Source organism: Rhagoletis pomonella, unplaced genomic scaffold, assembly GCF_013731165.1.
Source record: "Rhagoletis pomonella isolate Grant_MI unplaced genomic scaffold, Rhpom_1.0 Rhpom_scaffold_00003, whole genome shotgun sequence".
Classification (NCBI taxonomy): Eukaryota; Metazoa; Arthropoda; class Insecta; order Diptera; family Tephritidae; genus Rhagoletis; species Rhagoletis pomonella.
Genome location: NW_023458557.1, coordinates 70705338 through 70722111, shown reverse-complemented (window position 1 = coordinate 70722111; position 16774 = coordinate 70705338). Strand labels below are relative to the sequence as shown.

The 16774-nt window shown below is 35.1% G+C and overlaps 1 protein-coding gene across 5 annotated transcripts in view; it reads right to left on the bottom strand.

Annotated features, from left to right (window-relative positions):
- The window catches only part of LOC118735434, a 107817-nt gene that overhangs the window by 18174 nt on the left and 72869 nt on the right, over nucleotides 1–16774 (bottom strand). For 2 of the 5 annotated variants that reach the window (XM_036465174.1, XM_036465176.1), the window contains exon 3: nucleotides 14873–15403. The exons of 1 other annotated variant lie outside the window; for it this stretch is intronic. In XM_036465174.1, coding sequence (XP_036321067.1) covers nucleotides 14873–15210 — 338 coding nt within the window. In that variant the 5' untranslated portion in view covers nucleotides 15211–15403. Of the gene's footprint in view, nucleotides 1–5047; nucleotides 5411–14872; nucleotides 15404–16774 lie in introns of those variants that run through there. 2 more of the 5 variants (XM_036465177.1, XM_036465179.1) reach the window with 2 other exon arrangements.

The following is a 16774-nucleotide window of genomic DNA, read 5'->3' as shown; positions in this document are numbered from 1 at the left end:
CGTACAATTGCTGACGTATGCCGACGACATCGATATTATCGGTAAAAACAAGGGCTACGTCTGTTTCCCTTCTCGGGACTAGTTAGAGAAGTAAAGCGAATTGGTCTGGTGGTTAACGAGGACAAAACGAAGTATTCCCTGCCATGTCACAAATAGTCAGAGCATAAGCGTCTTGGCACCTACGTCACTGTTGACAGTTACAAGTTTCAAAAAGTAGTAGCAAAGTTTATTTGGAAACCATCATTAACACCAAAATAATGTCAGCCTCGAAATCCAATGGTGAATCACTCTTGCCAACTACTACTTGTGCTACTTTTGACTGAGTAGGCAATTGATAAGTAAACTCCTCTCTCGTCGTACAAAAATCACACTCTATAGGTCCCTTATCATGCCTGTGCTGGTGTATGGCGAGGAGTCATGACAACATGAAAACATCTGGTTAGGCGGCTCTTGGAGTTTTCTAGGGGCAGATTCCGCGGAAGATTTGCGGGCCTATACGCGTTGGTAATGGCGAATACCGAAGACGATTTAACGATGAGCTGTGTAAGCTTTACAACAATATAGACATAGTGCAGCTATAGCGGCTAGATCATGTTGTGCGAATGGACAGGAACGCTCCTACTCTGAAAGTGTTCCACTCGGGTCGCGAGGCTGGTAACAGAGGAAGAGGAAGGTCTCCTCTGCTTCGGAAATACCAGGTAGAGAAGGACTTGGTTTCACTTGGCATTTCCAATTGGCGTCAGTTGGCACACAAGCGTGCTGTTTTGGAATTCGCCAAAAGCGCTTAGGCGGTTACAGCACTAATTGGAATTGGAACAAAGTTTTGTAGCCAAGACTTTGTAAACTTTTACGCGAAATCTTTTTTTAACTAAATTGTCAGTAACAGCTCCTTAATATTACACCGTGCGACAGTCAATTATACACAGGAAAAAATCAATATACTCACAAAACTGGGGGCCAAAACTAGTAAAACTGCGTTTTTAGTTTTTCTCTCTGACGTCAGGATTTTTTTAAAAGGACTTTGAAATTTCTAGAATGTGTTTGAAAAAAAAATATTCAACAGATGCGGTGCATTGTAGAATAACAATATGGGTATCAAATAAATTGAAAAATTCTGTAGAATTGAAAAAAAATAATAATTTTTGGGTGCACCAAGACGAATAAGTATTGAAAGTGTCCTTTTAAAACTTTATCCTTGAATATCCTTGGAAATCTCCAATATTTATTTTTGAAAAAGATATATATATGTCGAGGACTAGTATGTTAACTACCACATCCTCGAATTTCGTCCTTCTAACTTTATTAGTTTTAGATAACAAAAAATTTACACTTCTTTTTATTATGTATCCTTGTATGTCCTGGAACTTTGCAGTCAATAATTAACAAACTTCCCGATGAGAAACTTCAAACTTAGCTCAGTACTCGAGGACAATGCAATATAAAAGATGACTTAGATATCGCATTGAAAATTATGTCAATATGCTGCAACTAACCGTACAGTTACTTTATTTTGACTATGACTACGGGCCAATCACTTTAATCCTATTTTTAGCTAATTTAAAAAAGTTAAATTGAATCAAGCTAGGGAAATTCCTATTCTTCTTAAACGGAATCGCTATATCTATAAATCATTTTATACTTTTTAGTTCTTGTTGTAATAAAAGCGTGTTTTTAGTTTTTTAACTACAGTTTTTTATTAGATATTGATAGTTAAAATATACACAAATGCAGATACTGGAATCATTATTATGGAACCATGTATGCAGTGTTGCCATCTTTCAAATTTCAAAATGCACCAAAAACTTGGAAAAAAAGCGTTTTACACACTAAAAGCGCCAAATTTTTTTGAATCAAGGGATGGTTTTTTCATAACATAATACCGAAGTACTGCATATTAAAACTGGTATATCTCGATGAAGAAAAATCGAATCGTATCATTTTGATGTTTTCATTATATAACCTCAAATATCGCTAAAAACCGATGGCCAGATTTGTATTCAGCACCAAGAAACGATGTGTTTTACTCTTCTTCTTCTTCTTTTTTTTCTCCTCTGTGCCAACTGACGCCAATTGGAAACGCCAAGTGAAGCCAAGTCCTTCTCCACCTGATCTTTCCATCGCAGTGGGGGCCTCCCTCTTCCTCTGCTACCACCAGCGGGTTCCGAGGTGAATACTTTCAGAGCTGGAGCGTCCGTGTCCATTCGAACGACATGACCAAGCCAGCGGAGCCGCTGTATTTTAATTCGCTGCATTATGTCCATGTCGTTGTAAAGCTCATACAGCTCATCGTTCCATCGTCTGCGGTACTCGCCGCATGTGTTTTACTTAGAAAACAAAACAAAATTTGTACAAATAATTAGAAAAGAAAAAAGAAATACTTAACTTACTTGCGTACTAGCATTTTCAACGCGAATAGAACTTAACAAGGTGGGTTAGCAACTTCAGCTTTTTATCAATCATGGTTGTATTTTAGTCCATTTAAATTTGTAGATTCTTTTAAATTCAGCCTTAAATATTTCAAATTATTTCAGGGTTTAACTATCTCGAAGTAATTTTAGTTCAGAAAAAATCACTAAAAAGGCACCAGGAGCTAAATAATTTTTTTTTGGCGTTTTAATTTTCAAAAAGCGCTAAATCTAGTGCTTAAAGCACCAAGTTGGCAACTATGCATGTATGCGTTCTAAAAGAACAAACTGGCCGTATGATATACCTACGGTTTAAATACTTTAATTGTTTTGTATACAAGGGCGTAGTCAGCCTTTCACATGGGGGGTTAGAGTTTATATAGAGGGAAAAGATGTATTTAATTATATTTTTTTATCTATAAAACTAAATTGTTGGGCTTAAGAGAGTATAAGTTTTCAGGTAGCCTTTACATCGATACCAATTTTTTAAAAAATGGGTTAGTAATTTTTTTCTTTATAAAAAAAGAAATGTTTTGCTTTCAAGTGTTTTTTCTCAAATTTTTATACACGAAGTATGCAAATATGCCATCGCCTTTACAACGATACTAAATTCTTAAAAATCTGTTAGTAATTTCTTTGCTAATTAATTTTTTGTTTTATAGAAAAAGGTATTTTTTTCTTTTAAGTGTTTTTTTCTCAAATTTTTATATACGAAGTATACAAATATGCATATCAAAAGAAAGAACATTTGCTTGCGTTAACAACGATATCAATTTTTTAAAAATCACTTGGTAATATGTTCGTTTAGATAATTTTTTTTTATAAAAAAATGTTTTTTTCCTTTTAAATGATTTTTCACAAATTTTTACATACAAAGTTTGCAAAAAAAGTTATAAACCATTTAAATAAGAGCAAAAGGGGTTTACGACTGTATTTTTAGTTTTTTAGTTATTTACATACATATAATAATAAAAAATTATTTTTTACCAAAGATCCTATTTCGAACTTCGAAGGAAGAAGTTACTTTTTTACCTATGACTCAATCTCTTAAAAAAAATTAGTTTGGTCCAATACCCAGCGGAGTGCTGTACAGTGGTAATGATTCTAGTGTCTTCGTTTATGTATATTGTAACTATCAATATCTTATAAAGAGAAGTGTAAATTTTTTTTATCTAAAACTAATAAAGTTCGAAGGACGAAATTCGAGGATGTGGTAGTTTACATTTTAGTCCTTGACATACATTTTTTTTTTTAATAAATACTGGAAATTTCCAAGGATATTCAAGGATAAAGTTTTAAAAGGACATTTTCAACATTTATTCGTCCTGGCGCAACAAAAAATTATTATTTTTTTTTTTTAATTTTACAGAACTTTTCCTTTTAACTGATACCCATATTGTTACTTTACAATGCACCAAATCTTTTATATAATTTTTTTGTTCAATCATATTCTTGAAATTTCAAAGTCCTTTAAAAAAAGTCCTGACGCCAGAGAGAAGTTATACTATATTTGGCTCCTAGTTTTGTGAATATATTGATTTTTTCGTGTGTTTTAAAATTTTTTGGTTTTCATCGCACGGTGTTATCTACTAATAAATCACTCCAACGAACACATTTGCCAGCTACTGTACTAAGCATAATCAATCTCGTTATATGTTTGTATGAAAATATGTAAATATCTAGTTGTTTGTGTATGTGAAACCACTCCGTGAGGTCAGTCGTCATGTGAACCGAAGGCCAAAGAGTCAAGTTCATTTCTCAAAGGTTTCATCAGTATGGCAATGACAAGCCAACGGCATCCGTAGTTCCAAAACCATCAAAGGATTTTACATGGAAACCAAAACACTTGTGTATGAACACTTACATATACATACATATGTACATGCATGCACAGAGTTCAGAAAGATCCCTGCAGGAAATGGGAATAGTTTGTAACTAACTATTAACTAACTAGCAGTCTACTGGTGGTAACTATTTATTAACTTTTTTTTTTTGGCCGTTACTAACTACTTTTGAAGGGCGATGGTCGCAAAATAGTGAGAACTCATTTCCTCTGCATTAGATGTCAACTAACTTGTGGCTATGTAACTACTTGTGGACATAAACTATCAATAAAAAAAAAAAAAGATTTTTTCAATTTTTTATATTTCTTATTTATTTGCTTATTTTATTTAACTTTACATATTTCTTTATTTGTTTACATGTTCTTTTGTAGGTGGTCTCATATTTGAATTCGATCAGACATAATATCAAAATTAATACGAAAAAGAATCTGCTAAGTGCAGATTAAAAGTGTATTGAAAGTAATTTTTGAATGAGGACATTTAAATTGAAACTTGTAAACAAACTCCCGATAACGTCTGCATGACTCCTGCACGTCTGTACAACTAACTTGAAGTTAGTTTTTTCATAGCTAATTAAAAGTTAATTATTTATCGAAATCCCGCAAAAAAAATCTAACTAGAATTTGGTTATTTTAATCGATTGATAATTTTTTCTGCAGGGATATTTATACACTCATATATGTATGTATGTATATACCAACATATGTATGTATATGCATTTCTGCGTTTGTATTGTTGTTAAGAATTCACTTATTAACTAACTCATTCACTGACAGACTCAACGATTTAAATACTTACTTGCACGATTCTCAAACATTTCAGGCTGTGTAAGCCGCTGTCACCCTCACCTACACGCTCGACCTTTACCACCCACGCCCACGTGAAGCCGCCGCGTATTGTCGTCGCACAGTCTCACTGACAGCCGGTCATTGTTTGGAACCTATAACGCACACAATCGCACATCTGTACATATTCAAGCCATTTATGTTTGTAACACAATGTTATGCGCTTCTGACAACAACAACTAAGACAAGGATCAAAATAACTGCATTAACCACATATTTCACTTTTATTATAGCTTTTAAATAATAAAATTTAATTTTTTTGGTTTTGTTTAGCTATTCAACTGCAAGCCAAGCAAGTTAAGCACATGTGGAACACTCACAACTCGAATGGCCGATACTCATTTGCTAACTAAATCAATGAAGCGCTTCGAGTTTGTTGGTTGCCTGGCTGCCTGGTTGGCTGACAGGCCTGTGTTGTTGAAATTTTTCATGGTTTATAAAGGTCTTTTCTTTTTTTTTCGAATTGGCCGCAGCGCGCCTGACGTTCGCCTAACAGCTAGTCGGCTGATCGCTTGCGATAGCCTAGCTTGCCTAGTGGGCCCTGCGCTTTGGGTATATGTACACCACCTGGTTTGCATTTTTAGCACGTGTGGCATGTTTATTCTACATACCTTCTCCTCATTTATTTATTCTTCATTTTCTTTGTTTCATTCAACTACTTATACCATATTCATGTAAGTTTATTTATGTATGTAAGTATTACATTGGGGTGGTCTATAAATGCATGCGAAAAAAGGAAAGTCGGAATTTTAATGGTCTCACCCCTAGTATTGTTCTATATCCAACCAAAATATACCAATGTATTATTATTATTATTTTGTTTTTGAAATCAAAAAATTTTTAGAGATCGCTCGAAGCACCCAAATTTTCTCATGTGGAGAAGAACAATTATTCATAGAAATTGTACAAAATCCTTGAAAATCATCAGATTTTTCAATCCGTTTCTCTTCTAGAGACTTCAAAGAATTATACTCAGTTGTTTATTGAACCATTTTTTAATATGAACTATTTGTCTGGGTTCCCACTGCATTTTTTTAGGTTTTAGGGTAACCTATTGATATTGAAACTAGTAATTTTTAGCAAAAAAAAAAACCGACTTCAACTCCCATATAAAAAAAACATATATATATATATATCTCATGATCTTAACCAGATTAGTATGGGACCACCTCTGAGACACTACCTTTCCGATGCAAAAAGAATTATCGAAATCGGTTGACGAGGTCCAAAGTTATGCGGTAACATACATAAAAATAAAAATAAAAAATAAAAAAAAAATAAAATAAAAAAAATATTCCGACGAACTGATAACCTCCTCCTTTTTTGGAAGTCGGTTAAAAATAGTTAAATAAGCAATTATTCTTTGAAGTTTCCTGAGGAGATGCAAAGTCTGTCGATTGATAAATTGTGACTTTCACGGATTCTATACCATTTCTACTAAAAATTGTTTTTTTTTTCGCATATAAAAATACGTCGGACATTTAGATTTTTTCTATATAGAACAATACAAGAGGGTGATAGCATTAAAATTCTGACATTTACTTTGTTTTCACCACCCTAATGTACATACGTATGTATGTATGGTTGTATGCATGGAATTGAAGTTCGTACGTACCAAGTGCAATGGGCTCAACGTCGTGACGAGTTGTGTTCATCATAAAATGGCATACACCATTCCTTTAGTGCTTTGAAGATGTAGTATATAGCCGCGTGAGATTACTTTGATGGAATGGTAATCGATACTAGACACTTACAAACACAAATCAAATGGACGACAGAAGCGCACCCTAAATGAAGTTCGAGGTTTGAAAGGGGTGGAATTAAGTTGGTCTTAAGAATTTTAAACCAGTTCAGTATGTAAATTATGTAGAGTTACATTGAGCTTGGCATTCTTCTTCTTCTGCAGCTTAAGTTTTTTTAAAGTCCTCAGGAGCCTACCACGGCATCTTGGGCTATAAGCTAAAGTCCTATGCACATATTAACACCTTCAAGGCATGCCTTAAACTTAGCCATGAACCAAGTGTAGGCTAAACTTTATACCTGAGGATCTCTCAGGTAAAGCCCAACGTTTTCAGGTCAATAAGTCCTAACTCCTTTCTTCTTAAAATCCTGGAATTTCTGGGCTCTAATCGCGGTATCTAGCGCAATTATGGCATTCGATAGCGAGTGTGCTTCGCCCATTTAAATTGTATTTTGGAGAAAACAGCTGCCATTTTGTTTGAATCGAATCGAAACGAGTAATCATTCGATCACGAATGCCGCGGTTCGGGCCCTGCTCGTCGCTCATATCCCACAACATCTTCTGTCGAAGGACGTTTCGGAATGTCAATATGCTTATTCTTAATGACAAATCTGTCTAGACTGCGCTACATGAAATTGTGTTCAAAATTTACTTTGGGAATCTTTCTTAACATATTTGAAAGGTGTCTTTAACCATACCTTTCCAGATTCCGTGGTCAGATCACTTAATCAAATGCAGCTGGAATGTCGTCTTGTGGAACTAATAAGGCTCGTTCTTGAGAGAGAATTACTATGTCGTCAGAGACGTCCATAACTCGATATGTAACGAGAAGTATCCTTAAATCAGGAGTTTCCTGTCCCTTACTCTGGAATCTTAGAGTAAATACAGTTATCCTGAGACTGCGGAGACTGTCACTGCCACTGCCACAGCGCTATTGTATTTTGGGCTTTATGTTGATGAGAACTCTTACGGTAGATTTCTTTAGTTCCGAAAGATAGTCCACCTCAGATCTTGAGAACTAACAATCATTCTACTTTTGTAGTTCAAATCATTCGAATAAAATGTGATTTCTACAGCTATTTTATATTTGAAAATTTGCAGAGAAGACGTCGTTATTAATAGATATCCGATCCTAGTATTATTGCAGAAATATACATACATTCCTAATCAACTGACGGAGCAAGGCATCTTTGAGGATGCGTCTCCTTGCAAAGAGCTTGCGGGGGCTCCTTTGGACAGTTGTGATGTGTTCCTGGAGAGATGGGCAACAATTCAGCTTAGCAGGCATGGAGTAGATACTTCATCACAAACTTATGCAAGGATCTGCCCACCGTAAGGGCTCCGGAGGCGGTTATAGAAAATTCATGCGGTAAGCCAGAAAAAAGTATACTCAAATTTGTTATCCGCCCATAGTAAAACCATGGAAACCAAGAGTGAAAAGTGAACCGGTTCGGGGAAAATGAAACTCATGATAAGGCTAATTTATCCCGTGCGGAATTTTTTCCACCTTAAGTGCTATATTGACTGGCCTAAAATTTCACAATAAATGGCGGAAACTCCTTCCTAAATTCATAACTTCAATTCCCCTTTGCGACAGCTGCCCTGAAGATCATGAAGAGGAACTATCACAGGACCTTTCAGCGGGGCTTTCGCGAGGTTAAGGTCATTCACCCTGGGTCTCACAGCCTTCAAAAAATGAGTTTCCTATGGATTCACCTTAATTTTCACCCGTTTGCACAAGTGCAAAGAGCTCACGATAAAATACAATCAAATATTTATTCATGCCAAACTGCCCTCAGAGAGAATTCCTGGCCTACACATCTGGTAGAAATGCAAACAGTAATTCAAATAATACGGAAATTGCTTTGTGCTTTACTGCGCCAATCTCTCCATCCTTAATGACCAATGTAAATAGGTATGCAAGTAAATGTGCTTTTCTAGTTCAACTCGACTTTTTTAATCGGCGCATAGTTACTATAAACTATGTACATACGTATGTATGTATGTAAATATACATATGGAGGTACGTGCACACGTACATATGTATGTACATATAGATGGGAAGAAAATTACACGCATAAAAAGCACTTTCGCTCTCAAATCATTAAGTGCTTTAAAAGTAGAGTAAACTTCATACTTTAATCGATTTTTTGCTTACGTTTTCCTTTTGCTTGGATGAACATTTTCTTTCATGTTAAATTAATCATTGTAATTTTGAGCATCGTTATGAGTTCATTGGCATTTAATCAATTTTTCATTCGTATAGTGACCACTTTGGTATTTGCGTGTTGGTATATTGTTGCCATCAAAACAAACAATTTATTTTAAGGATTTACCAAATGAAACAAAATGTTAGGTACACATCAAGGCACATTGAGGTAATAGCACCGGGGGAAAAAAAAACTGCTTACATTTTATTGTCGATTTTGTTCTATAAAATGTCAACACAGGTAAACACAATTTGACGCTTTGTAGTAAAATGTAAAAAAAAATTTCAATTGAGAGACGAAATGCATGAATAAAGCAAAACTACTCCTGCGGCGTGCTTTAGGTACACCACTTTTTTTTTGATTTAATTCTTCCGAACTGACGCTTCCAAAATAGGAAAAAGGAACTTCAGCGGGGTCTATAATTTCGACGAACTAAATAGTGGATAACGATAAAAACTCGAATGGTTCCAAACATAGTAATTTCGTAACATAAAACACGAGGTGTTTCGAAACTGGAGGAGAAGAAAACACTCAGCAAAAAGTGTAAGTGGCAAAAATATATATTAATACTAGATCGCTCTCACCTGCTTCGCTGAGAGTATCAAATTTCTACGTGCTACATTATGTGTAATTTATTTTAATTAAACTCAACATACTTAAAATATGCGAAAATCAGGAGACTTTAAATTTTTAAATATCTTCAAAATAAACTAAAACTAAACTAAACTAAAACTATCTTAAACCTCTCTCTTGTGATACTTTTTCATACTTATGTATCTGTAGTTTAGAAATGAAGCCATTTAAAAATCATTTCAATTGATACCCTTAATGTAATAATTAATTGAAATGATTGGAAATTTTGAATTTTAATTTTTAAACCGTTAATTCCTATAATTCAAGTTGAATTTGAATTTTTAAACATGCGGAGTACCTCCTATACATATGTTGCTTAGAAATAAAGCCTTTCCAAGACTCTTCCGATTAAAACCTAGATTGTAATAACTCATTAAACTTATAATATAATTGTATTGGAATTTAGACTTAAAACAGGTAGCAACCCTGTGCAAAAACCTCAGAAAACTGTACATGTTCAAGCTAAACATTTCTAATTTAAACTCGACTTTTAAAACATGTGGCAGCCCTCTTCGAAATATTTTCCTATTAAAACCCTATTAAATCCCTCTCGTCTGACGTCCATATTGTGATACGTATTCCAATTATCAAATTCCTTTAATTCAAGAAGAATTTGATTTTTCAAACAGGTGGCAACCCACCTACATGTACCCTTATCAAAAAGCTTTCGGTTGATACCCATATTGTAGTAATTCATTTAAATTAAATGAATTTAATTTTTACACGGGTGGCAACGGTTGTAAAACACCGCTGTAATATTTTAAATATTCAATCTGAAGGTTTCTTAGCAATCTTTCATTTGGCACCCATATATTAATTTTTCAGATAGCTTGCTAATAATTAATTTAAATTGTCTTTTCCAAGAAGTGGCAACCCTTTCCAAAATACTTTCAAACTACAACTTTTTTAAGCCTCTTGTCATCCATTCTTTAATATAATTTTCAAATAAATTATTCTCTTAATTCAAGTCGAATTTGATTTTTTAAACAGGTGGCAGCCCTCATCCATGAGTATAGAATTGATTTTATATACATATATGTGTTAGTGCCAAGTTCCTTTACTCTATCAAAAATATTTTCTGAGATATGATATGCGGTATGAAAGATTGTATAGGAGGTGCGCCCTCGTATAACCGAGTTTAAATCTATCCTATATTTTAAGTTAGGCATCGGTTGAGTAGTTAAAGCGGAAAAGCGTAACAAATAAACAAACTCACTTTCGGATTTATAATATTAGTAATGATATACATATGTCAAAGTACAGCATAAACCAAATTTCAGTGAAATCGGGGTCCGTTTACAAGTTACACAGCTTATATGAGGACGAAACACTGTGCGGCATATGGCACCATAGGTGTCATCGACGATCCCATTGTGTACATCTTGTTTGGAGCATGAGGAGTGTTCAGAGCATTTTTTGTACAAGTGTTCGGCTTTCTAGTGCACAATGAAACCTCGATAGAACGGAGTTGAAGGGGTTGAACAAATGCTTCGCTATATCTATAGCATTTTTTTCTGCTAAAGTGATAGAGTATATTTGATTAAGAATGTCCACGATTTAGCTTTCCCTGATTCCATATACCTATACTTATTTGTTGTTGCTTTTTTTATGCCTACATTTAATTATAAAAGGCAAGGAAAAAGGCCTTATTCCTGGTAATACGAAAGTTTTAAACATTCCATATTTAAATTGGGCTCCACTTGTATCACCCACGTCGAGCACGCCTTTTAGGATATTCAAGACTTTTCTTCGCAAAAATCGAATGAAAACGCCACCAGAAAACTTCGAAATACATCTTTTGGTTCTCTGTTACTACAACTATAGAGATTAAAGTTTGTGAGTTAAAAACTCGAAAAGAGAAAATAGTCAAAGATTCAAAGTACAAGTTTTTCATATAAAGAAACTATGTAGTTTACAGTTTTCTCTATTACTTGTAAAATAAACATTTCTAAAATAATTATATTTTGTTTTATTATTTTTCGGTTTCTCTCTTTTTCTAGTGCCTTATTTTGCCGTTTTGCCTATTCTAGTGCCCTTTCCTGCCTATTTTGGTATTTTTTTGCCTTTTCTAGCCTACTTCGTTATTTTATTTTGCGTTTTTATAGGTTTTTAGGTCCTAAAAATCCGTTCCCTGCTTATAAGTATAATTTCTTGTTTTTACCGACTTAAAAAAAGGAGGAGGTTATCAATTCGTAGTATTTTTTTATGTACATATGCACAACTTTGGACAACGTTAACCTATTTCTAAATTTTTTTTTAAAGGTGGTACCTCAAAGATGGTCCCATCCAAATTTGGTTTAAATCCGATTATTGAATCATAAAAAAGTTAACGGTTTTTTGCTTAAAAATTAGTTGTTATAATGCGACCCTAACCGTCAATATATTCAGAAATCGTTATGCAGAGGCTTTTGAGTCGGCAAATCGTTATGTAAAGGCTTTTGCTGCCGGGACTTTAACCGGCAATATATTCCGAGGGTGTTCATACTCAAACTTTCCTCATTATGTCTATGGATAATTTTTTATGGAAAATTTCGCAACAACAAGGTTTTTTTCAGGGGCCTCAGCAAAACTTTTGTCATATTGAGTTATTGAGTTATTCGTGTTATCAAAGTTCGCTTTTTTGCGTGCCTATGAAACTTTATTTATAGGTACGGTGACCATCCGTCCTTTATTTTAAAGGACAGTCCTTTATTTTAACCCCCTGTCCTTTATAATTTTTTTCAAAATAAAGGACGCCTTTTGTCCTTTAATCCTTAAACTGTCCTTTAAATCGGCTCTGCATTTTTCAGAGGTAAATTTTTAAACGCAGAATATGAAAAATAACAAGTAAGAAAGTCTAAGTTCGGGCGGAGCCGAACATTAAATACCCGGCGCAAGTATTAAATATATGTTTTTCGCCTTTCCGAAAGCTACCGCTACATGGTAAGCCGGGGTGTATCAATTTTGAGTAAATTAGCGTCCTTAAATTTCGAAATATTGCAGTTTCAAGCATTTCTGAAATTTACCGTTATATGAAAAGCGGCCGTAATTTTAGTCCGCTTTCAATAATTTTCAACATTTTGCTTTTATGTGGCAAGCACAATAAAAATACCGAGTTTGCTACAAATTGGTAGAACGGTTACCGAGATACATATATGTGATCATAAGTGGGCGGTGCCACGCCCATTTTCCAAAATTTTATCATAAAGGTATTTCTTGGTTCAGAATTGTTGCAAGCGTCAATTTGAATAAATTAGCTTTAATATTTACTGATTTATCGAAGATTTCGTATTTCTCTAAATTACCCTTATATGGAATGTGGGCGTGGTTATTGTCCGCTTTTGAAAATTTTCGGCTATTTGGTATGCTGTACCAAGGCCAACTACTGTGCCAAGTTTGGAAGAAATCGGTGTAGTGGTTGCCAAGATATACACATGTAACCATAAGTGGGCGTGGCTACGCCCATTTTTCAAAAATTTATAATTTTCTTATTTTTCGTCTAAAAATCATTGTAAATATTAATTTTGAGTGAATAATCTCCAATATCGCAGTTTTCGTATTTCTGAAAATTACCGTTATATGGGAGGTAGGCGTGGTTATTGTCCGATTTTGCCCATTTTCAATACCATCCGTCCTACGGCAGAAAGAAGTGCACGTACCAAGTTTCGTTAAGATATCTCAATTTTTACTCGAGTTATCGTGTGCACAGACGGACGGACGGACGGACAGACAGTCACCGCTTAATCGATTTCTCTTTTCATTCGGATCATTTATGTATACATTTGTCTATATTTATCTCGATTCGTTTTGCCTGTTACAAACAACCGTTATGTGAACAAAGTTATAATACCCTTGTGCACAAGTGCGCTCGGGTATAAAAATGTCCCTTATAAAATATACTGAAAACTTTCGCCAGTTCGTTTCTCACCCTACTTAAGGGTTTCTATTTAATCGGTAATCTTTGTACAATCTATAAAGCACAGGGAAAGTTGTGCCCAGGATCGTGTTGCACGCTGAGTTTCCAGTTCCAGAGAACAATAAACCCCCTGCTGTACAGTGGTTCAAAACTGGCATTCATTCACTTCATTTTTCGTTTAACTTGATTAATTGTTATTTTTTATGAAAGCTTACAATATTTGCAAGAGACCAGTTGAGCCTGCTTTCTGAATTTTAATTTGATTATATTAAATTTTTAGTGCAAGATGAACAAAAAGTAGCAGTTTTGAAGAAAATGTATTCTCCTATTCCAGTTAATAAATGTTACATAACAAAAGCTAGCTGAAAACATTTGTATGGTTCTCCTAAAACAAAAAAATACACAAAAAAATTTTGAAATGTTATAAAAAAATGTTCACCACAATAAATATCTTTTTTTTTGGTTTTTAATAAAAAATTGTGGAAAAATGAAGGCTCCAGTGGATTATGAACATTGAGTTCCAATTTTGAACCACTGTGTGCTGGCTTCGTCGTGCAGTATGAATTATGGTAAATGCAATTTGGTAGCACAGGATGGCGAAGTCCTGGAAAAGGATTTGGCTTCATTTTTCACTACAGCAGGGGAACTTATACAATTAAATAATATAATTAACTGGTAAATATTTGACTTAAATTACGATATGGGCAAGGTACTTTTATCATACAAGTTGTATGTACGTATTTCCAAATCATTTTGAAAAAGATGTCCTTTATTTTACGTTGGTTAATATGGTCACCGTATTTATAGAAAATGTGCAAAATATATAAAAAAAATATGCAAATATGAAAAAAATATGTAAACATGAAAAATATGTGAAAATACGTAAAACATAATAGGACCAAATTAACTCACTTCCTCCTATAATGGGTTTTTACCCAGGTTCGGACTTTCTGTTATGTTCAATAAATATATGTATGCACTTGTATAAATATCCGAGCTCTACTCATTAAGGCTTCTTACAAAAACAAAGTTGCCCTTTCTATTTTTTACTGTATAATCTAAAATGTAGAAGGCGAGTTTTGGTCGGAAAAAACAGGCATTAAATTAAGCACATAATGCAATGGTTAGCTTTAGCCAAATGGATTATTTGCGTGATAAATATTTCAGTTGACAATCCCTAATTTTCTACGCATCGCTTTCAATACAATTAAGTACATATTCAGATACAAACATGTTTATAAAACATTTTCGCCCTTTCGCACATTTGCTAAATTTTTGTATTCACACAAATTTGCTCACCTGTGACCACGGCGATGCGTCGTTGAGCTGGCGGTGCTGTGATTACGACACACACCTTCACCACCACCGCCAATATGTGCGCAATTACTATCACCACTGGTACTGGTGTTTGTTACAGTAGTTCCACTGTACCTGCTGCCGTTGCCGCAATGCTCCATTTCATCATAACCAGCCGCCGTTGGACAGGCAGCAGCGTTCGCGGACGACAGATTGGCATTTGTCGCATTTGTTGTTGATGATGAATTGTTGGTGTTCGAGCATGGCTGATGGGACTGCTGCTGTTGTTGTTGCTCCACCAACCTTTCCTCGGTTTGCGTTGCTGGTCGATTGGCTGTCATAGTACTTATTGTCGACACTGTTGAAATTTTGCATTCATCGAAATGCGTAAAGTAAAAAATTAAAAAGATAAAATAAAACTGAAGTACGAATGCGATAAAGCCGATTTTGTCGCTGCGATGAGTTTTTTCACATATTTTCTGTCCACAGTCTAGTTGCAGTATGAACTCTGATTACAATTGCATTATTTTGCGCCTGCAATGAATAGACAAAAAAAAAACGAAAAGTAAGAAAATGTGTAACAAATCAGGGCAAACTGTAAGAATTGTCACAAATTGCGATAAATCAGCGACATTTTTATTGAGTGCACTCTAAAATGTTTAAAGTTTTTGCTTTTGAGTAAATACACATTTATCTTATTGTTGTGATGTAGCAGCTTATTGCTTGATTTACATATATGTATGTATGTACATAAAACTTGTGGGATTTCAAAACACTTGTGTTTACAAGCCAGTTAACGTAAAAGAAGAGATAAAGTTTTACACGCTTATAAGAAAATATTATTCCTTATCAGGCACCAAGTCAACCGTATTTTGAATGACATAGAGAGATCTCGACGTTTAATTCTCGCAAAAATATACAAATAGCGATTAGCACAGTTTGTAAAGTGCTTGGCCGAGCTTCTCGTATAATTTGTGGTGCACGCAAAAGGTCTTGCCTTACGCCGCTTCTGAATGGCAGATGGTTTTCTTCGGTGGAGAGTTTTCATATCCTAAATGCACCTGTAGGTTCTGCGTGCTACAGGCTAGTAGTGCACACCTCTAACTCCTCGGCCAAGGCTGCGACCGTGTATTATTGCAAAGTTTTGCATATGAAACATGGTTTTTAAAAGCCCACAACTAATTTGAAAGTCCCTCAAAACAAAAAATAACTAAGCTGGAATCACTCAAGAAGTCTGATGGTTCCTTTACTGAGACAATGACTGAGACTCGTTCAGTTCTTTTAGAGACTTATTTCCCTGGAAATCAGGTGATGGTTACACGGTCTCTAGCCAAGAAACCCTTGAATGTTTAATAGACATCCAGTTTCCAGGTAGCACGGACCAAATCGTCAGTAATCAAGTGACAAATCGGCCTAGTGTTCCTATAGGCAAGGAGAAAGTAGCTTGGGCCATCAAATCTTCGATCCGTTCAAAGCAGCGGAACCGGGCGGCGTGATGCCCACAATGCTACAATACTCATGTGAGAGTCTGGCGCTCCATTTGACAAGCAGGGTTCCTAGAAAGCAGATATGTACCGAATACATGGAGGGATGTGATAATTATACCCATCGCGCAAGCAAGGAAGATAAATCACTTACACGTAAAGGTCTTCAGACCTAAAAGTCTTTCATCCTTGACTAATCGATCTGCATATTAGGGAAATGGACACAGCTCAACACGCATACTGCAAAGGTAGATCTCTTGAAAGCGCGCTTCACGAAGTGGTAGGCACTACTGAAAAATCGCTGGAACTTAAGGAATGCACCCTTGCCGCATTCCTGGTTATTGAAGGAGCGTTCAATAATATCCGAACGGAGGCGATATGCACGGCACTCTGTGAGCAGCGTCCAGTAGTGGCATGAATG